Below are 21,753 nucleotides of genomic sequence, written 5' to 3'. Positions count from 1 at the left end.
CAGCCCTAATCATTAGGCCACTGGTCCTGGCTGGGGCTGGGCTCCTCTAGTTTCTCAGTCCTTTCCAGAAACCCAACTTTCTGCCGCAACCTGGCACGGACATCAGCCCTGCTCTGGGTTACCCTGCAACGAGGCGTCCAGAGCTGGGACCCCACAGGATCAGAAGTGTACCCAGCTTTCCTGGCTCCCCACTCAGCTGTGTCCTGGCTGTTTTCATTGTTGATGATTTTCCTCCCGTGGCTTGTTCGGGCCCTGCCCTTTGAAGACGCCAAATACCAAGGGTGGCATGTTGGCAGCTCCTTGTCCAGTCCTGCACGAAGCCTTGTCTGTGTGGCATCCCCACCCCAGAGCAGCTAGTTCCATTGGCTCTTACCTCCTCAGCCCTGTCCCCAGGAGTCACGAAGGAGAAGCACAACTTTCCTCTGTTCTGGGGCCTGGGACGGAGGTGGAGGTCCACTCGGCCTGGTTGCCCTGGGTGTGTCTGTTCTGCTTTGCCAACTGCATCCTCCCTCCCTAGCCCCTGCCCCCTGTGACCCCAGGATGTCTCCCGGACAAAGCACAAAGGGATGCCCTGCTTGGCCTGAGCCTGTCCTACTGAGGGGCTTTTTCTGCCCTAGGTAGCCTCCATCCCTGAATACAAGGCTTTGGGCAGTTTCTCCCTGGGAAGATGCCTGCTGGAATGCCTGGCATCAGTTCTGGGAGAGGTCAGGGTGCACAGGCAGCAGGCTTGAGTGGGAGAAAGGTGGTGCTGAAAGGCCTGACGGTTGTCGTAGTTTCCTTCTGTGCAGTAGCGCCGAGCACCACCGGCACTGGGGCAGCAGAGTGAACGAGACTCCCCTCTCCTGCTGGTGGGGAGTTTGCCTCTCAACAAGTATGGCTGTTTCCAGGAAACCTACCAAGCCCCCCGCCCTGTATTTTCTAGCTGAGTGTGTGAGGGCTGTGTGGGGAGCATATTGCACAGGTCCGTGGGAACGATGGGTCACAGCCTGTACCGCTGCACACCTGGGGCTGACAGACTTGCGTGCCCTGGCCTTCATATGTGCCCTGAGAACTGGCGGGTTTGCGGGCTCCCCACCAGCTTGATGCTATTTTTGCCTCTCCTCAGGGGGATGAGCCCTGCTGCTGAGTGGAGAGCTTTTGTTCACTTGGTCACTTCTCTGGCAAGCACACAGCTAGGGCTGAGGGTGGGGAACAGGGATGGGGAGGGCCTGGCCACCCCCTAGGAGCACCTTATCCCTCACTCACCCACAGGAGAGCCCTCTTCCACATCTCACACCTTGATGAGATGCAAAAGAGGAGTATCTGTGAGAGCAAACCAACACAGGCCCTGCTCCAGGGGTCCCAGCATGTGTAGAGGCCCCATGGGTGATGGCCACTTGGTGTCCTTACCACCTCTCCTTGCCAGCCCAGCGCCTGGGAGGCTTGGGGTATTTGGCTTGAGTGTATCGTGCTTTATTCAGGCTGCCTCCCCACAGCACTGGCAGAGAACAAAGGAGATGCTGTATCTGCATCCCTGAGGGAGAGAAAGTGGGCTACCCAGAACCATGGCTTTTCACTGGCCAGGAGACCACCTAAGGACCAAGGCAGCTCATGGTTTCCTAGTCCCATGAGAGTGGAGTTTGAGCCAGTCCCTCAGCAATTGCTGGGGAAAAAAAAAAAAAAAAAGCGCCACCTCCTTCCCAAGGCCTGCTGCTCCAAGGTTTGACTCTGTCCTTTGCCTTTGGGTCCCGCCTGTCCCCCTGGTCCTGGTCTCTAGTCCTCTGGGCTGCCGGTGGGGAGCTGCCCATGCCCCAGTCCCTCTTGGGCGATAAGTTGAAGATCTTTCCAGAGGGACTATTGGTGCCAAAGACCCAGTTCCTGGTGGACTTGGGGTGAAAACAGGAGAGATGGTGACTGGGTGCAGGGCCCAAGTGCCCAGAGGGGTTAACTCATACCAATGGGATCTGTCCCAGCCCATCAGCCCCTGATGAGTGCAACTTCCCTCCCCCAGGGGCCTGGCACTTCTCTTTTTACCCCTGGTGGCTGTGCTTTCTCACCCAGCCTTGTCCCAGGCCCCATTTCTGTATATATTGCTGTGTATTGTGTGTGTATTTATTCCCGGACAAGTGTGTGCATCTACAGCCTTGCCTGAGGATAAGGTTTAGGATTGGGTGAAGATCAGAATACCAGGGCCAACTGAGGCAACCAGCTCCTAGTCTGACCCCAACCCCTTGGGACCCTGGCCAGTCCCAAGACTGCCCCGACAATCAGGCAGGCTTCCCCGCCACAAGTCCGAGCCTTGTCTGCCACTGCTGGCAGGGCCCCAGGCCTCAGCTTTGCCCTGGCAGGGGTCTTGCATGCAGGGGCAGACTCGCCTCATGGCTAGTGCCAGTAGGCCTGGCTCTAGTGAGCCCTGCTGGCGGGGACCTCCACAACTGGCCCCAGGCTCTGCCTTCCCTGCACAGCCAGGCTGCAGTGGGCCTGAGCTGGGAGAATGGAGCTTCCCTCACCCTGAGCACATCAGGCAGAGGGGTGGAGAGCGTTTTTTGGTTTTGTTTCCGAAGTGGCGCCAGTACCTCCAGCCCCTAGGGGGCCTTCCCTGGCCCCACTTTTCTGCCCCACCCACCCAGGCATCACCATCCCAGCACTTTGCCCCACATCATCCGTAGATGCCCTTTGCTGAATGTACCCGAGCGTATGTATTTAAAAGGACTCAGATGGGCATCAGAATTTGTGGCTCTGTATCCAATAAAAGATGGTGAAACTGGAATCGTATCTGCCTCAGGGAAGTAAATGGTAGGTGGCCACATTTCCCAGTCTGTCACCAAACATTCCTTCAGCTGAAATGCACTGAGGCAGGAAGGAGGTGGATGATCTGAATGGCATCAGTGAGGTGAACTGAAGCATTAGGAAGACCTGTATCAGGACAGTAGACATCATTGCTGGAGGAAGGCCATGCAGGTCACTGACCGTGCCATAGCTTTCAGTGTGTGCAGGCAGATAAAGAGCCTCAGGGTGTCCCTTCTGGCTCTTAGCCAGGAGAAGCCATTTTTAAGGGCAACCCCAGCACAAATATAGCAGGAACAGCACACACTTGCCCATCCCCTCACTGGCTTGGTAACCTTAGGATGCTCTGGCCAGCCAATCCGACTTTGGCCTGATGGAGACCAGTTCCCCATCATGGTCTGGCTCAACTTTCCCATTTTACAAAATGGGGCTGCCCCACTGATTTAATTACTCAGGTCTTGAAACATTTAAAATCAGAAAAAAGAACAGGTGTTTAGGCTTAAACTGTGTGTGGCTCTAGCATCAAACAAGTAGAGGAGAACTTATCCCCACAACTCTGAGTCAGCTATTACCGTTATACAGGTAGAAGAGCTGAAAAAAATTTACTTACAGACAATCAAGTTAGGAGGGATGCCAAACTCCGAAGTCTGGACCTGCCACCACCCCCATTCTGCTTTTGAGTTCATCTGACTTGGCTGGAACTCAAGAGATTTTTTAAAAAATCACTTCCCAGATTTAGGGAGCAGAAGCTTCCTATTAATTACAGGTAGCTGCAGGCCAACTCTCAGAACTAGCAATAAACAAGGAGGCAGTCAGACTGCTGATTTTATCTGTGCTGGTTGTTCTAAACTTCCTCTGGTCAGAAGAAAGCAGAAAGGACCACTGGTGGCCGAACTGAGAAGACCGGGTGGCTCCTTCAGCCTCCTCCTCAATGGACTTACTTCTAAGAAGTCACAAGACTTTAGAAAGGATCTGTCCTCTCTGAAACATTCCTCCGAAAGCCCTCAACCTCAAGATCTTGAAAAAGAGGGATGAAAAGACTGAGCCAAAAGAATACGGAAGTAGAAGGGGGTAGACAAGGTAATGTAATGCATTTAACTCAAACCCAGAGAAACCCTGGCAGCAGAGCCAGGCGAGGCCAGGGCTATGTAAGGTGATGTCAGAAGAAAAGGAAGCAACTCCACACCTCCCAGCCACTGCTAGGACTGAGAAAACAACCAAAGCTAAACTTCCAGACAGGGGCTACTCAGGTGGAGCTCCTCCTCCCCTGGCAGAGTGGACCTACACTCTGCCCAACAATGACTAGAGGCTGTGAAGGACTCAGCCCAAGAGGGAAGATGATTTTCTCTTTTCTACCTGTTGGGTGAGTACATATAAAGCTACAATTGTGAACTGCAGTCCAGACATGTATGAGTACAACTCCTGTGCCCAAATAATCTGCAAAATGAATTCTAAGTCTTTTAAGTTTTATTTAAATAACCTCCAGTGAGAAGAGAGTGGGCCAAATACTACCCCTTCCTTGTAATACCATTTCACCAAGACAGAGTGAGCACAGCCTGCAGGCAGCCTGCAGTGAGAGCTGGGGTGCCTCTCAATGGGGGTGGCCACGACCTCGGCCCCGGCCAGCAGCTGGGGGAACATCCACTGTGGAGCGAGGGTTCTTGATGGTTTCATCTACGGACACAATAAGGCACGCAGCCTCAGAGGCTGCAGTCAGGGCATTGATCCGCACCATAGCTGGCTCCCACACGAAGGCCTCAAAGTTGTCAGCAATGTCCTCATTGTTGATGTCCACGCCATACCACATGCCCCCCTGAAAGAGCAGAAAAAGAGGGAAAGTGATATGGAACTGCTCTCAAATTTCTTCTTGCACACCCTCTGAACGACTCGGATTGTTAGGAATCTTCAGGTTCTCTGAACCCGCTGGCATCTCCCTGAGGAAGGTGGCATTACAACAGGAGCCTGGAAGCCTCTTCCCACCCCTCCCCCACCCCCAACCTGAGAAGTGCTGACCACAGAAGACCTCCGGGCCCTCTCCCAGGCAAGCTGCTGGCTTTTAGGGAGGCCCCATCCTCAGGTCACCTGAGGACTGTGTATGTCAAACCAGGCTTTTCAAGAGGAACACTTTCCAATCCCTTATCTCATTTCATCATCTCACTGCTTCCATTAGTCCCGATTTTACAGACAAGGAAACAGACGCAGAGAGTGACTTACTTAAAGTTCTAACACAAGTCAGAAACTAAGTCACTCACTTAATGCTGCTATCACCGCACTGAGCATTTAACAGACAGCATTTAAGAAACATCTCTAAATGAGTATTTGCTAAACAGCAGATGAACAAATTAAATTCTCAGAGAGATCACAACTTGGAAGTGGTAGAGCCATGGCTGGACTGCTGTCAGCAGGGCCCTGGAGTGCTTCACCACCAAGGAACCCAGTACACATGGTATGTGCTTCCAGGCAGAAGGCCACAGGGTTCCTTTGGTTCCCCTCACGGCACCGTGAGGAGTGATCAGACTCTTGGAAGAAGCACTGAACAAACCCTGGAACCACCAGTCCCAGCACTGGTCTTTCCTTCTGACCTCAGAGGAGGCAGGCAGTTGGTACTGGGTTTGGTTCCAGCACTATCACCTGGGCTGACCACACAGAGCTTGAGTAAGCACAACACACACTCAGAATCTAGCCCCGTCCACCCAGTCCCTGGACCCGGAGGAGAGGAATAACCCACCTGGGCGTGCCGAGCCCGCAGCTTGTTGAGGATGTTTGTGGCATCAAAGCCAGCGTTGTCACACAGCTGGCGTGGGATAATTTCCAATGCCTTGGCATAGGCCCCAATCAATAGCTGCTGTTTTCCTGGAATGGTCCTTGAGTAATCTCGCAGGTACTTGGAGAGCTCCATCTCAATGGCGCCGCCACCAGCCACCACTGAATCATTCTGCAGAGACCAGACCCACCACTAAATGCAAGGGGTCCCCAGGTCTAAGCTCCAGCCCTGGCCAAATTAGGCCGTTCAGTCAATAGGCCCTCCAGCCCAGAAAGAGGGCTGGTTCCACATTCCCTCCCTCAGCCCAAGCCCCAGGAAGCCCAGACATGGACCTTGTCTAGCACATCCCAACTTCAATCTGGTGAACCTTATGGTTTCTGACCATCTTCAAGGTCACCTGTAGCTTGAGGGCACTGGCACAATCCCTGGGATGGCTGACTCTATCAGCTCCACAGCTGCTCCCAAGAACAAGTCTTAGCTTTTAAGGCAGCATGACTTATTTTGAGAGACTGAGGCTGTTTCTTTATCATCTGTGAGACGAATCAGGGCCCACATGCCCCACATGGAAGGACAGAAGTTATACAGGGAAGGAATCACCACACAAATCCACGGTCTCATCAGCTCAAGAGGCAGAGTGAGCTGTGCAGGCTGGAAGCTCCCAGCCTAGTACCTTGATGGCCCTTCTGACAATCATGATGGCGTCGTGCAGGGACCGCTCTGTCTCCTCCATAAACTGCTCAGCGCCACCACGGAGAATGATAGTACAAGTCTTGGCCTTGGGGCAGCCTTTGAAGAAATTGTACCTACACCCAGGGTCAAATCATATTTGTGAACTCCTTTCTGCTGCCAACCTGCTGTGTTCGAACCTTACCAAGTCCTCCCAACACTCAGCAGCTGCTCTTCTGTTCCTCACTAAGGTTCTCCAAGCCCACTCTTAAAGACATGTTCTTGGGAAGGTACCACAGGGGCTTGGTTGTACCACAGGGGCATAAAAGATGTGCAATCAGACTTTAGACCCAACTTGATCTTCTTCCCTCCCAAAACACTCTCTATATCTGAGCTCTTTACACCCCATGAGATATAAGACCTCAGAAGAGAATAATAGCATGTGCTATACATACAGCACACCCCAAAGATGGCAGAAGGCCATCAGGCAAGTCTCGTGAGCTAAGCAAACAGGGAGCCCAGGACTACTGCTCACCTCTCGCCTCCAATCTGGGTCTCTTCAAAGACCTGGCAGCGGCCCAGAACATCTGATGACAGAGCGTTCACACTGGTCTGGATGGAGCCTCCGCAAGCCTGAGGAACACAAGACAACATCATCTAGCAGTGAAGGCTCACACGAGGCCAGAAGTGAGCTTCCTGCCACTTAGTCTTAAAGCCAATTCCCATGTTAGACTGCCATGGTGCCCCGGAGCTCTCCTCACTGGATGACCCACTCTCACCCTTGACCTCCAGGCTCCCTCTGGAAGAGGAGAAAACAAAACAGAACTAAGACACATGAAGGGCAAACAAGCCTGGTTAAAAGGAGATGGTGACCCTTTGTTTCACCCAATACCCCCTCCCCTAAACTAGGGTGCTTTGGGCCCAGCGACTGAAGTCAGGGTCAGTGCTTTAGACCTGAAACATCTTTGGTGAGATGCTCAAGAAGAAAGGGAGGAAACCTGGCCGGAAGCATCCAGCCTGGAGTTTAGCCAGCTAATCATAGCCCTACTGCTAGGTTTCCTTACAAATCAGCTTCCCTGACTTGTTTGGTTAGATTAACTCTTGTATACCGAGCATATACACACTGGAACTGGAGTGTTTCATGGCAAAAAGAGTTAAGAAGACAGGTCTAGATTCACATACCAATCACTCCAGTACACCAGGGGTAAGTGAAAACCCCCCTGGGGCCACAAAGACCAAGAAGCAGCCTGTGAAAGTTTGGTTACCATCATTGTCCTCTTCAGGTCCTCCTCCGGCACTCGGCCAGCACAGAACATGTCCCTGTCAGCAAAGTATTGGGTGGCCACGTCCCCAATGGGGAGTTTGGACAAGACGACTTTGGCTCCGGAGTGATGGATCCTCTCTAACTTGTCATAAAGAATGTTCCATTCAGCATCAACGATTGCCTGATAATCCTGAAGAGACCCAGAAAAGGATGAGGGTGCTTTGGAGTGGAGGTTAGCCTATGTGGTATGTTAAAATATAACACACCCCTGCCAACTAAAATATACTGATTTGTTTGGGAATTAACAGGGATAAACAGAAGAGCCTCCTCTCAGTCCAAATATACAAGGACCCTATAAGGTAACCTAAGAGTCACCTAAAACTTTCAAACACAAAGGCAGAAAGTAACCCCAGGACTAGGAGCTACTCCAGAGCTAGCACTTGCTACGGTGCGAGACCTACTTTAGCCCGGCTAAGTTCTAGCTCCTCTGAGGCACTGCACCCATGGAGTTACCAATGACAAGACCCTTTCCCCCAAAGGCCATTCTGTGTTGGGGATACATTTTCCAAGAATACTTGCTTACAGCTGGGTGACACTGCTACCTCCAGAGACAGCCTTGGTGATATCAATGTTGGGAGCACACCTGTCCCTGCAACACGGGACCCAGTATAGAAAGGGCAGAGTTCACATCTGCCCAAATAAGAGGAATCAAAATACTGGGCTCACTATATAGCTGAGAGGCCCCTGCAAGCCCCTTCCCTGGAGCCAGAGGATAGTATTTCAGCATGTTTGCCCTATCCAAACCTCCTCAGGTCCAGGTCACTGAGAGAGAGCATAGAGTGAGAAAAGAAGTGGACCCAGTATTTAGACATTAATATTTAGGGGGATAGGAGGAGAAAGGAGCCCATAAGGTACCTGAGAAACAAAGCTAAGCCTAAGATGGCCACAAAGGCCCAAGGCTATGGCCCAGAATGTTGCCCATTTCCATGCCACTGCCAGCTGGTAGGGCCTACCTCAACTGTGTGGACTCTGATTTCCGCATTATCCTTCTCAGCTTTCAGCTCGAGCTCAACATTTAAAAGGGCAATCATTGGATTATGGTACTTTTTGGGTTGCATTTCAAACCCAGCATAAGAGAAAGTCTTCTTGAATGCAACACCAGCTACAAGCTGGGACTCCTGTTTAAAAAAACAAACAGTTCAACAGTTCAGTACTGGCATGAAATGAAATCAAGTTAGTGGTGTGCTGCACTAATAATGCGTGTCCATTTCTGTGAACCTGAAAGAGTTAACCATGTTTTTATTTCACTGTTGTAACAAAGTTTTTCCATCATCCTAAAAGCTAGGAAAAATACAGAGCATATTTTGGTTGTGTCTTCAGTATAAGGAAAACCAGTTTGCTTGCAGAGACTAAGCATGGTAAAGGCCTGTTTGGGCTGTTCTCTGAGACTGACTTCCAAAGCGGGTGCCAAGGGATGAACTTTGATCCCAACTCCCCACCTCCCAGTCTTCTACACATACGTACACATACCCCTCCCTACCTGTACTGCACACGAGCACACACATACCTGTGTGCTGTAGCCTAGGTGCTTCCTCCTTCCAGGAGATGAAAACAAAAGGTCCTAAGGGTCAGAAATTTCCTGCAGTTCCCAAGCTATCATTGTGGCTATTCCCATCTTGATCCCTCAAAATATGAACTAATACCACTTGTTCCATAACAGAGCTTGCTGTGGGGTGGATTTAATAGCAGGGCATAATAGAAAGCATGTTGCACTTGGGAGTGGCTTCAGCAGTATCAGAAGACAGGTTCAAATCTCAGATCTCTTTCTTACTAAAAAACCTAGTCATTTCCCACTCTGTAAAGAAGGGTGTATTCAGTAAGTGAAGTAAGTCAGAAAGAGAAAGACAAATACCATATGATATCACTTACATGTGGAATCTAAAATATGACACAAATGAACTCATCTATGAAACAGAAACACTCACAAACATGGAAAACAGACTTGTGGCTGCCAAGGGGGAGGATGGATTGGGAATTTGGGATTAGCAGATGCAAACTATTATATATAGAATGGATAAACAACAAGGTCCTACTATATAGCACAGGAAACTATATCCAGTATCCTGTGGTAAACCATAACAGAAAAGAGTATGAAAAAGAATATATACATATATATGTATAACTGAATCACTTTGTTGTACAGCAGAAATTAACACAACACTGTAAATCAACTATACGTCAAAAAAATAAATTTTTTAAATAGTGTATTCAGTTCAACGACCTATATGTTCTCTGCTAGTGCTAATCTACAATACTAGTCTATAATACTGTAGCCTATCGGTGAAACAGATTGCTACATCATTCAAATCCACAGCCTCCTAAAGGGGGTGATGCCTGAGCTGAATCAAGATGGATAAGCAGAAATTAGTCAAACAGAAAAAAGAAAGAGATGTTCCCAAAAGACAGAGGCAGTGTGGTGCAATCGGGATGAAAAGCTACCTGCAGTTGCTGGAATACAAAATAAGAGGACAGGGACCAGTTTAGGAGAATCTTAAAGGCTCTGCTAAGGCCTGACTCTTATCCTGTACACAATGTGGAACCCCAAAATGCTTTACACACAGAGTGTAAACTGGGGAACTTCACGCTGCAACAAAAAATAGAATGGACTTAGGGGATGCAAGACTGGAGGAAGAGTGACCACTACCAGGACAATGGTCTAGTAAAAGAGACAGACTTAGGAAACAACAGATTGGTAGGTAAAATGAAACAACAGTGATCAACAGGTTGGGGGGAATTGGAAATATTTTTAAGGATGACCCTAGACTTCTGGGTTGAGTGACTGAATAATGGTGGTGATAGCAGCTATGTCAAGGAATACAGAAAATATTACAGGTTTGGAGGATGAGATAATGAGTTCAGTAGCAGTGAGATCCAGGAGTGTGAAGCTCAAGAGAGAGGTAAAGGCTGAAGATATATATCAGGAAGTTTTCAGTTAATCCTGAGAACAAGTAAATAATTACTACCACCATTTACTGAATTGTGTGTCAAGTATTGTGTTAAGGGTTTTACATGCATTTAAGAGATGTGGGACAGTCTGAAGAACATATGTGTGGCTTGGAGCCCCTGGCTTTCTCACCAGATAAGATTAGTTCTGACCCCTAGTTTAGTGAATGCCAGTCTAATCTCAAGGGTTTACGGGAGTAGGAAGGCCCAGGAGAAAATGGAATATTGCTATCAAAGCAGTGTGTAAAGACAAAGTCGGCAAGCCATGATGCAAAGAATGGGCGGAAACATGAGTGGTAGTGGGGGCTGAAGATGGGGAATGGCTCAGATGACCTCCAGATTCCTCACAGCTTTATTATATAAAGAGAACCTCATCCCACTGACATGTGCCATGACAGGAGGAAGAGGGAGGTGGACAGAATGAAATGCAATTTGGAGGGGTAGAAGTCCCTCCAAAGACTTCAAAGAACAAAAAGTAAAGGGCCAGGATATAATATTTCAAGCAGGTCTTGTCCTGTCCAAATCACCTCAGGCTGAGGTCACCAAGGAAGAGTAAAGTAAGAAGTAGAGCAGGCCAAAGACTAGAAAGGTCCAACATGGAGACACCAACATTAAAGAAGGTTTCCAGAAAGATACTTCTGTGTTAAAAAAGAAAAAAGTTATAGTTATGCTGTGCAATATAGTGGCCACTAGCCAACATGTCTCTATTTAAATTTAAATAAGTGAAAAAATATGTTGTTAAGTAGACAAAAGCAAGTTGCAGAACACTATGTATTACAAGTGAGCAGTTGTTTAAGAAAACAATATTTACATTTGTACTTAGAGATGCAGAGTACTTCTGGAAGAAGAGGGACATGGACAGGGACACGGGGACACGGACACACACACACACACACACACACACACAGTTAACTGGTGGCTGTATCTGGGGCAGGAGTGGTGTAGGGGACATTTGTTTTTTCCTTTAGGAATTCTAAACAGTTTGAATTATGTATTATCTATTCAAAATTAATGAATAAAAGAAGGGAGAGGTTGGCCATATCACTTGGAGAAGAATGGACTGAAATGTACTTCTCATATATTTATTGAGGGTTTTAGATAATTTATCAGAGCTAGCCCTATCCCCCTCCCACATTAACAATGAGATTCTTAAAATCAGCCAGTTCAATCTTCCATTCTGCTGACAAGTAAATATAGGTCTGCAGAGGTTACAAAATGCACCTACAGGAGAAGCCTGTAGCAGCAGTATGGGGAACAGCTCCAGTCTGCCTTCCAGCCCAACATGCATTCTCTCTGTTCCTGTACCGTGTGCTCTCCTACACCAAGCTGTCTGAAGGGTCAATGTGAAAGCAAGAGCCTCCTAGGGAGGCCACAGCAGGCTCACCTCTAGGGCTCCACCCTGAACCTTCTTGATTCCAATCATTTTAAGCTGCAGCAAGTCATCGAGCATCATCACCGCATCCACCACCATCCTAGCGAAGAAGGCTTTCTGCTGGGAGATCAGCTTGGAGCTCAGAGCAGTCACGGCACATTTCTCTAGCAGCTTCCTCTGCTCCCTGGGACACAAGGGTGGGACCTGCATCAGGCCTTGAAAGCCCCTCTTACCTGACTCTACTGCAATGTGGAGATAGTTTCTGTTCTAGTCTCTAAACTCAGCCCTCAACAATTTCATCTTCTGTATCTTTAGGGCAGATTATCAGTGACAGCCGGTGACTTGCAGTCAAAGACCTTATGAGTGATAGCTTTTAAACTACAACCTACAGCCTCTTTTGTAGTGCATGGGCTGGGGCACAGCCAGAGGTCTAGCAAGAGCCAAATAGCCCCAGGCCATGCAGGGATTCCACTTGCTTCTCCATTCAATTTGGCCACGGAAGTCAACGGTCTGACAAAGTTCACTGCAAACTTACACTTTATCTTCCTTCTTCACAGTGACGGCAATCTCTTTGATCTTGTTAACCGCCTGCCAAGAACACAAGCTGGGTGAGTCTCTCATGCTCAAGACAAACTGGAGATGTGCGTCCCAATCGCTCCTGCTAGTCCCTAATCTGTCTGCTCCCAAATCTCAAGCATTTCTACTCCACAGCTGAAACAACATTTCTAAGTCTTGTAGCTGCCCAGAAAAATATAAATCTCTATAGTTGAGAAAATGCCCAAAGTTAGAAATGTAGAGTAGGTATAGTTCTGAAGAATCATCAGGGTACATCAGGATTCAGCTCTGGATCTGCAGGTAACACACTAAAACAAATGAATGGAAACACACTACGACACTAAATTAGGCCAAATTTTCTGGCTTACAAACAGCACCTGTGACAACTTTTAGCACTTTATATATTAATTAGGTATGTTATATACGATACACATATTTGTATGTTAAACATGGTATCTTTTCAAAGCCATCTTTTTCAAAAGATATCCGTTCATACTTACTTCTCATGTATGATTTCGTTTTAATGCCACCACCCCAAAACAGAGATAGTAACGAGACAAAGTAAGGCATAGAGGAACTGACTTACCCCAGGTTACAGAATGAAAGTCAAAGGTCAATAAAAGCAAGGTCTCAAGATGTGCCATGAAGTACTTGATAAAAACAAAAACAGCTCTCACCAAGAGCTTATTATCATAGTCTATCAGGAAACCTGAGGCTTAAAGAGATTAAGTAATATACCTAGTCAAAAGCTACTGAATGGTAGAACTGAGATTCCTAGGCAGCAGAATTCAGAAAATGTCCAAGGAACCTTGTTCCCAGTCCCTCCACACCCCAATAAAGATAGTATCCTAAGAGAAATACAAAGGTGCCCAAAGCGCCCAAGTTCACCAGCACTCCCATACCAACTGAGTGGCAGTGCGGAAAGCTCGGATGATGATCTGTGGGTGCAAACCTTCCTCCACATAGGGTTTCACCTGCTTCAGAAACTCTGCAGCCAGCAGGGTCACTGAGGTGGTGCCATCACCGACCTGGAAGAGGATGACAGTAAATTCACGTTTTCTCACGTTCAGGGATAAAGCTCCAAAACTCCACTTTTTAAGCAATCTACCCATTTAAACTGGGGACTGTTTAAATGGATATTAAGCCTTTTCTGGGAAGCACAGCTTTTTGCAACAAGTAGAAGAAAGGTGTTGGTGGATAGGTACTCATCCCATCAAATGGTCCTGGGCCACAAAATTAATTCCCCAGCCAGGCCATTCTCCAAAGAGAGCTGATTTGGACAAATTTCCCCAGAATATGAAATCATATATGTATATTAGCCAAGAACTTATTTATTACGGACAAGATACTATGATGAGTAAGACAGTTCCAGAGATGCTTATAATACAATGCTCACATGTCACAAATAACCATAGTAGCAAGAGGTATGAGATAAATATTCTTTAAGGAGCACAAAATACTACAGGAGTTTACAAAACAAACCTCTAAGGACCAGCTAAGGTCCTTTTTATTTTAAACACTATCTGGAATTAGCAGATCACTAGTCTGCTAATCTTTCTTACATAGCTATTTTCTATGATAGGATCTAAACCTTATTTTTAATGAAGGAGGAAAAGAATAAGAGCTTTCTCTCTCTCTCTCTCTCTTTTAAGAATAAGAGCTTTTGAAAAAAACTAGCTAACCTCTGATTTAGAAGATACTTATTTTTTATTCACTTATGTCCACTGTATAATATAAGGGACTTCAGGGAGAAAAAATGGTTACTGTGGCGAAGGGTTTAAGCCACCAAATTCCTGAACAGAAAAGTATTCCTTTGTTGAAAATATTAACCAATCAAATCTATACTCTTCTCACTTTAATTTTATATAACCCATACTGTTTTACAGGCTACTGGGTCCTAATAGACCTTTTGATATAACTTCAGGACATATCTGTAATACTCTGAAATGCAAACTTGCCTCTCTCAACATTTATTATCAAGACTACAGTGTCAGAAATGGTTTTGAAAAAGGCAGACGAGTTAATGTCACTGATTTGCACACGTTAAGATGGTAAGTTCTAGGCGACGTATATTTTACCACCATAAAAATATTTTCTTTTAAAAAGAAAGGTAAACTGGAAACAGTTTCCAGCCCCATCTTATAAGGCAACCAAGAGATTAAAGGTTAATTTATTTACCGAGCAATTCAAATGAATGACAGCACACAGGCCTGATCTTAAGATCTCAGCCACACACAGTGGATCAGCAGGAATTTTAAAAGACTATTAATTCCACCTAAATATTTTCGCAAGCAATTACTTGTGAAATTATAATTTTAGACATAAAATCAAAATTTTTAAAGAAAGGAGAGCAAAGGAGCAAGCAGGCATGTGTTTCACTGAAACACATAGGCTTGATTTTCCTACCTCAGCATCTTGGGATTTGGCAATGTCCACTAAAGTCTTTGCTGCAGGATGGACAACATCAAGGAGTTTCAGAATTGTGGCCCCATCATTAGAAATTGTTGCTTTGCCTTAAAAGGAACAAACACAAAGTAAAAATGTAAAGACCTTTTCTTAAAATCTGTCTTCTAGTTGGACTTGGAGCCCATATACACATTATTGGGATGGGACAGAGGGGCTCATGGTGGGAATGAACTGATCTTTTTACAGAGTTAGCTCTGTGCAAAAAGGGCCACCTAAAATCACACATTCCAAAGACCATGAACTCCTGATTTTCCTTGAAGAGCAAAGAGCACACCTCTACTGGATGTAGAAAACATTTTAAAAAATAAGAATGAATAATCATTTAGATATTCTTAACAGTTGATACCCTAGTATTTCACTTGTGAATTAATACACTAAAACGTAAGGGGGAATTTGTCTTGGCAACATGATCCAATGGGAGTGACCACAGGCAACTCCGGAAGATTCCATAGTGTTTCTAGGCTAAATCTCTCTACAAGGCAACAGGCTCCTGAGCCAGGCTTCTCTCATATATTCCCAGGGGGCTCAGGATTCAGGACAATGTCTGAAAAGAAACTGCTTCACAGTGAGCAATCCTTCAGAGGTCTTAAAAGCAGTGAGATTTCTGGGCTTCCCTGGTGGCGCAGTGGTTGGGAGTCCTCCTGCCGATGCAGGGGACACGGGTTCGTGCCCCGGTCCAGGAAGATCCCACATGCCGTGGAGCGGCTGGGCCCGTGAGCCATGGCCGCTGAGCCTGCACATCCGGAGCCTGTGCTCCGCAACGGGAGAGGCCACAGCAGTGAGAGGCCCGCGTACCGCAAAAAAAAAAAAAAAAAAAGGGCAGTGAGATTTCTAATGCCAACCTCTGCTAGCCCCAAACACTCTGGGGGAGCCTCCTCTTCTGCAACTGGCCTGAGGAACTCTGCAGACTTACCTCGGCCATCCACAATGAGCTTGTCCATACCACGGGGGCCCAGGGTAGTTCTTACAGCCTCAGCAATCACCTGGCAGGCACTGATGTTACTTACAAGCTGGGGGATGCCTTGGGAGCTATCAGTCCCCTCTTTCAACAGGATAACTGGTGTGGGCTAGAGAAGAAAGAGCAATTGAATGGTTTTTTAAAAAAAATAATCATTCATTACATAAGACTTAAGGAGGGAGAGGAAAAATGCTCTCATCTCCCCAATAACAGAAATATATCTGGAGGCCCTTTTAAACCACATTCCTCCACTGTCCATCCACTATATCAATTCCTTAAACTGCCTCTACCTCCAGAGATAGCATACTTGCAGGTGTGCCAGAAAATGGTTTGAGAAGCACTGATTTAGTCAAAAAGAACAAATCAAATAATGTGTTCTCCAGTGCCCAACTGCATAAGCATAGCCCTTTCAACTTCTGACCTTATTCCCTGTTTTAAGGAATTAGGCCACATCACAGGAGGAAGCAGGCCATGCTCAGTGTTCACCCTCCAGCAAGCATTCATTTATCTGCATTAGAGCTTAATCGTAGAGAAGTAGATGGGGCACTGATGCAAAACATGAGGTGCTAACAGCTTCAGATGTTGTTCTGGAGATGCCCAGGCAGACAGCTTTACCAATGATGTTTAGCTGGAGTGTAGGGAAATGGCTAGGCAGAGAAACAAATGGCACCTTTGTCCGCCTCACAAAATGACAACAAATCTAATTTGTACAGCAATGTTTCCCTCTCTCATGCTGGGTCCATAAAGCCTCCTTGTGACTAATCTCCAACCAGATACCCTAAACAAGTTTTTCTCTATTTTGCATTGGTTTCCAGAACAGTCACTGTTCTCGTAGAGGCTTTATCTGTGGAACTGCTTTAGAAACTCTGGGAAGACAGGGATATCTGCTTATTTTAAAGCGCCTGCTTAGGTACCTTTGCTCCAGTGACCATTAGCAGACAGTAATTCCTTAGCTTAGCACACAAGACTGCTTTCTCTCTGCATCCAAGCCTGTGCCTTCAGAGATGAGCTCATGAACCAGGCCCAGTCTTCCCTGCATTTGTGACTGATTTTATGTGTATAAAACAAATTAAGGATAAATACTGTTGCAACATTTTTGTTATGTTAGTTATGCAAGTGCTATTACGCTATGCTTTGAAATTTATTTTTTCCTGTGGGTTACAATATAAAGTTTGAAAATCACTGCCCATGTCCACTCCTAGGGGGTACTTCAGGTGTTTGAGCAGGGAAGGCATAGGAACGCACAGGGCTGTTTCAGCCCAACAAAAAGGAGCCAGGAATTCACACACTACAAAGTCGAGCAACCCATGAGGCTGACTCCACATTAACTGAGCAGTTTCTTTAAAAATTCGACTCTTTTGGCCAGTGTAGCTGGAGGGTAGTGAGTAAGTGGAAGACTGGAATGAGGCTGAAGAAGCAGGCAGGAACCAGGTCACTACTCACTTACAGACTATCGTAAGGAGTTTAGATTTTAGTCCTACAAAGAAGGGAAGCCCTGGAAAGGCTTTTAGCAGAGGAATGGCATAGTCTAATTTACACTGGGAAAAAAACAAAAAACAACTATAGAAAATGGGTAAGAAGAGGCAAGATATAATGTGCAAATGCATAAAAACAGGCTGGAAAAATGTACAACAAACTCTAATGAGTAAGAGTGGTAAGTAAAGAAAGTTTTGACACTTGGATATTTTGTTTTGTTTCAACTTTTTCTAACAAACATATCACACATTACTTTTTTTTTTTTTTAAAGAATACTGGAAGGAAAATTCCTTCCTTTTCATGGTAGAATCCCAGGTTTGGTGGCAAGAAATGGCTTCTCTATACTCTCAGCTTTCCTTCGGGTTCCTCACAAGGAAAGCTGTGTCCCCCAAAAGGCCCCACCTTCTCCCAGTCCTGCTAAATCATTCCTCAGGGCAACCTCAAGTCACCTCTGGTCCAACCCTGCCCCGGATGAAGCCCTACGTTTTAAATCAAAAACCAACTTGAGTCTTAATCCCTTCCTATTTCCTTTGACAGATTCTTTCACCTCTCCAAGGCTAACTTATCCAATGTTTTTATAAACTTTTTCTCCCTCTACCTCCAAATTGTACCCCCACCAACAAGAGCCACACTGCCCCGTTCTACCAAAACCACCTGCTTACCACTAGGCCAGCAATTCCTCAGAGTCTCCATTCTTCCAAATTTTCTCAACAGCCGTTAACATGAGCATTGGGAACAGGGGATCCCAACACTCCCTGCTCCTTCTTGAGCACGATGTTTATATTGCCATCCATCTTAAAGTACAAGCTTCCCAAAGGTAAGGAGTACACTAATCTCAATGTGTAGAATGCCTAGATTTGGTCACATACGAAACAATATACAGAAGCTTTTGGTGCTGAAAATTCAACTGTTACACATCAACTGACCCTTGAAGAGCATGGGTTTGAACTGTGTGGATCCATTTATACCTGGATGTTTTTTCAATAGTAAATACTACAGTATTACACTATCTGAGGTTGGTTGAATCCTCGGATACAGAGGAACCCCGGATATGGAGGGCTGACTAAATCATATGCAAATTTTCAACTGAGTGGAGTCAGACCTCCTAACCCCCGAGTTCTTCAAGGGTCAACTACACTTGAAAATGCTTTATACAAGTCATGAAATAAGGTGGCAGTCAGTTATTTTTGGAAAAGCATCGGCATCACGGTGATACTAAATTCACTGAAAATTCTTAAGTACAAAGCAAGGAGGGCTTGGAAGCAGCTCACCACGTTGTCCCCAAGTTCCCTACGCTTTAAAGGCCCTACATAAATGGCAGGCTGGGTACAGAGATCATTTAAGGAGGGAAAGGTGGCAGGGCTGGATTGAGCCAAGCCAGGTCAATCAGGATGGGTCCTCTTCTGTCAGTTTCCCGGGGGCAAGCACTGCTATGGAAAGCCCAGCTTCTGTCCCTAAGTTACTTTCCAACCGCATTTTTACTCAAGTAAAGAAACAACAGCAGAATCCAGTAATCTGCCAAGGGTACCATGGAAGCCTTGGTAATTTCAGCTTAATAGTCGTCTTCTTCATCCTCCTTAAAAACTTGTATTAAGCATTATTAAGCTTGACGCTCTATAAAACAACAGGTGTTCATATGCTAAGTCATGTAGTGCTCAACACCACAAAGGCAAGCATACATTCTGTACGGCTGTACCAAAGACTGAGCTTTCTGGGGAACCGTTTTACCTCTCAATCCCAGAAGGCTTCCAGAATATCAAGTACCAATTCAATAAGAGCAAGGAGAATTCTTGGTGACTGAAGTTTCACACACCAAAAGGACAACTATAATTGGTCAATACAGCAAAGAAACAGAAAAGATGTCAGTTCAGGAAAAACCCAAGGTGGTGGTCTGGAGCCTCTTGGTGAAGGGTTTTATCACCAGTCAGAAGAATCTTGGTTCTGATCCCCAGTTCTTTAAAGGCCAACCAAAACTCTTATGGTAGCCTTGGCAGGAAGGTGGATTACAGGGACGAAAAGGCAAGCAACCACCTAGCAGACTAGCTAACATGCTGAGTGTTACTACCTGATGGGCACTTCATATGTATTCATTCATTTAATCCCCTTTAACAGACTGAGGGCCAGAAATGTAATACCATGCTCAAAGTCACACACCTAGTAAGTGGCAGAGCTAGTTACGAACCTAGGCATTCAGTGTAGCTCCAAAGCCCTTACTCTCCACTGCTCTACTATGCTGCCTCTGCACACAAGATGAAGATGACTTCAGGAACAGTAACGTTGAAGATGGACTGAAAAAGGCAGTACTAGAGGTATGAAAGGGAGAGGGAATACAGATTAATGCCAGGTTCCTTCTATCTTGGGTACAGGCGGGATTCACAGGGCATTTGGCCACAATGAACACCTCATAAGGGTCAGTTTGACATCTACTAGGTCAGGGATAAGCTGAGGAAGCAGGAAAAGAACAGAGAACTGAGTTGGATTGAGAGGCTAAAATGAACGAGTGAACTGCCAAGTGCACAGGGAGCAGTATCTTAGGGTTTCGCTTCAAACACTTAAAAGCTGACCCTGTTCAACAGCAACTCAGGAGACACCACCGAGGTGCTTTGGGACCCACGTAAGGTATCTGCAGCTGAGATGGAAAAACGGACAACGTGGAAGCGGGGAGGGGAGGAGGGCTACAGAGACACTCCAGGATTCACCAACCTCCCTAACTTAAGAAAACGAGAACCAGAGTTAGGTGGCCAACTAGAAAAGCCGCCTAATGTCACATCTGGAGGCGCAGACAGGGTCGGACTCAGAGGCCGGGTCTTCCCACCTCTGATGCAGTGTCCCCATCTGCCCTACCTATTCTCCTGGCTGAGGAGGTGGACCTCCGACAACCAGCAGAGCCTGGTACATTCAGTAGGTAATAAATATGCGTTTGCTTAATGAACGAGTGAGTTAATTAAAGTACGAGCCGAGAGGTCTGTTTCCATTTACGCAGCAGCAGGCGGGGAGCAGTGGGAGACCACAGTTGAGACCTTGGGCTCGGCCCAACATAAGGTCCCCATGCTGCCTCTGCAGGTTCTAGGAAGCACCCGCTTCACATCCGCATTTTCCAGGGCAGCCAGAGCTTCCTAGGCTGGCCTCGACCGCGTATGCACGATCAACCCGCAGTCATTTAACCCAGGTCATGATTATGGGGGCTCAGAAAACTGGGTGGCCGATGCGGATTCGCGGCCCCGAAGCACCCTGGGATTTGCAGTCCCCAGCCGGGCCGACCAGAGCCTCCTCTTGAGCCCCCCACAACCCTCATCGAGGGCCCCTGCTCCGTGCCCGGGCCCACCAGAGGGCGGCGGGCCGGGATCACCCACAGACAGGGCTCGGGGGAAGGACCGAGGCAGTAGGCTGGCGGGGGCGGTGGGGGGGGGGAGGTCCTACTGGACCGGCCCCGGCCAGGCGGCGCCAGCTACTGACCAGATGGCAGCGGATGGAGCCAGATGCGCAAGACACCACTCACCATCATTTTGGAAGCCTATTCAGTGGCCCGCTGCTCCTCTTCTCTGCGCCCGGGCCGCCCAGCAACCCCACAATCCTCCGCGCCAGAGAAACCCCCAGAAGCTTCGCCAAGCCGTTGCAAAGGGAGAGGAAGGGGATGGGCCGCTTCCGCCACTCTATGGTTCGCTATCACAGAGTCGGCGTAGCTAGAAGGGCCAGAGGCTGGGCTTCCGCCAGCCGTCTTACGAGAAGTGGTGGTAAAGGAACAGTCAGTCGCTGGTTTTCGATGGTGGCATTCTTTTTGAGCATGTAGGATCCTTGCTCGGCCCGCGTCGCCCACTAACTCTAATTCCATTTCCCTTCTCCCCTCAAACGCCAGCCCAAGGAATGCAATAAACGCAAATATTTATTGAGCGCTGACTGCGGAATAGGCTTTTGCTGAGTAAGAATTTGACGTAAGTGAGCTCATTTAACCCTCACAACGCTATCGCGATGGCACTGAAATCATGCCCAATTTACAGATGAGAGAACTGAGGCTGAGAGGTTAGGTGTCCAAAATCACAGTTGTACAGTAAATGGTAGATAAACAGGCGCGGGCACCTGGCCCCAATGCTCGTTTTCTGGCTCGGCACTGGCCAGCGCTTCCTCGAGGGTCGTGTACATCAGTCTATGTCCCCAGAGCCTACTGACTATGAGAGCGCAAGCGCCGGTAGAACTAGGCAGGGGTCGCCGGAGACCACCTGGGCGCTAGACGAATGCCTTCCCAAAGAGGGGATGGGAAGGAGGAAAACACAACTAGGGGAAGGTAAATCGTCGTCTTGCGAAGCGGCCACAGGGAGGATCCGGCCGAGACCTCACGAGCTGATTGGCCAAGACTTTCGGCGGCTGAGGCGAGTCCTGCGGGTCTCCCACCTGCAGTTCTCCCGCCCCCGCCCCAGCCAGCGAGGTCCTGCGGAGTCGAATCCAATCAGAGAAATGTTGGGGCG

At 47.4% G+C, this 21,753-nt stretch overlaps 1 protein-coding gene across 1 annotated transcript; it reads right to left on the bottom strand.

The window, feature by feature from the left end:
• Positions 1-4,221: 4,221 nt before the first annotated feature.
• CCT7 (chaperonin containing TCP1 subunit 7) lies at positions 4,222-20,927 on the bottom strand. Its single transcript, XM_082672805.1, has 12 exons — positions 20,790-20,927; positions 15,770-15,923; positions 14,797-14,903; positions 13,293-13,418; positions 12,371-12,423; positions 11,848-12,019; positions 8,474-8,638; positions 7,462-7,650; positions 6,732-6,829; positions 6,201-6,333; positions 5,495-5,701; positions 4,222-4,579 (listed from the first exon to the last, which is right to left on the bottom strand). Exons 1-12 carry the CDS (start codon positions 20,793-20,795, stop codon positions 4,358-4,360), a joined length of 1,632 nt encoding a protein of 543 aa, XP_082528931.1. The 5' UTR covers positions 20,796-20,927; the 3' UTR covers positions 4,222-4,357.
• Between the last annotated feature and the right edge of the window lie 826 nt (positions 20,928-21,753).

This window comes from Grampus griseus (genome assembly GCF_964374135.1).
Source record: "Grampus griseus genome assembly, chromosome: 15".
NCBI classification, from domain to species: Eukaryota; Metazoa; Chordata; class Mammalia; order Artiodactyla; family Delphinidae; genus Grampus; species Grampus griseus.
The sequence above is the reverse complement of the archived record's forward strand: the minus strand, read 5'-3'. Positions and strand labels throughout refer to the sequence as shown.

Bases quoted from the DNA above. Each gene is read 5' to 3' on its own strand.
- CCT7 (XM_082672805.1), bottom strand. The intron at 12,020-12,370 runs GTAAGTTTGCAG...CTTGTGTCCCAG, and splicing joins GTGAAGAAGGAAGATAAAGT to GGAGCAGAGGAAGCTGCTAG. The intron at 5,702-6,200 runs GTACTAGGCTGG...TGGTCTCTGCAG, and splicing joins TTGTCAGAAGGGCCATCAAG to AATGATTCAGTGGTGGCTGG.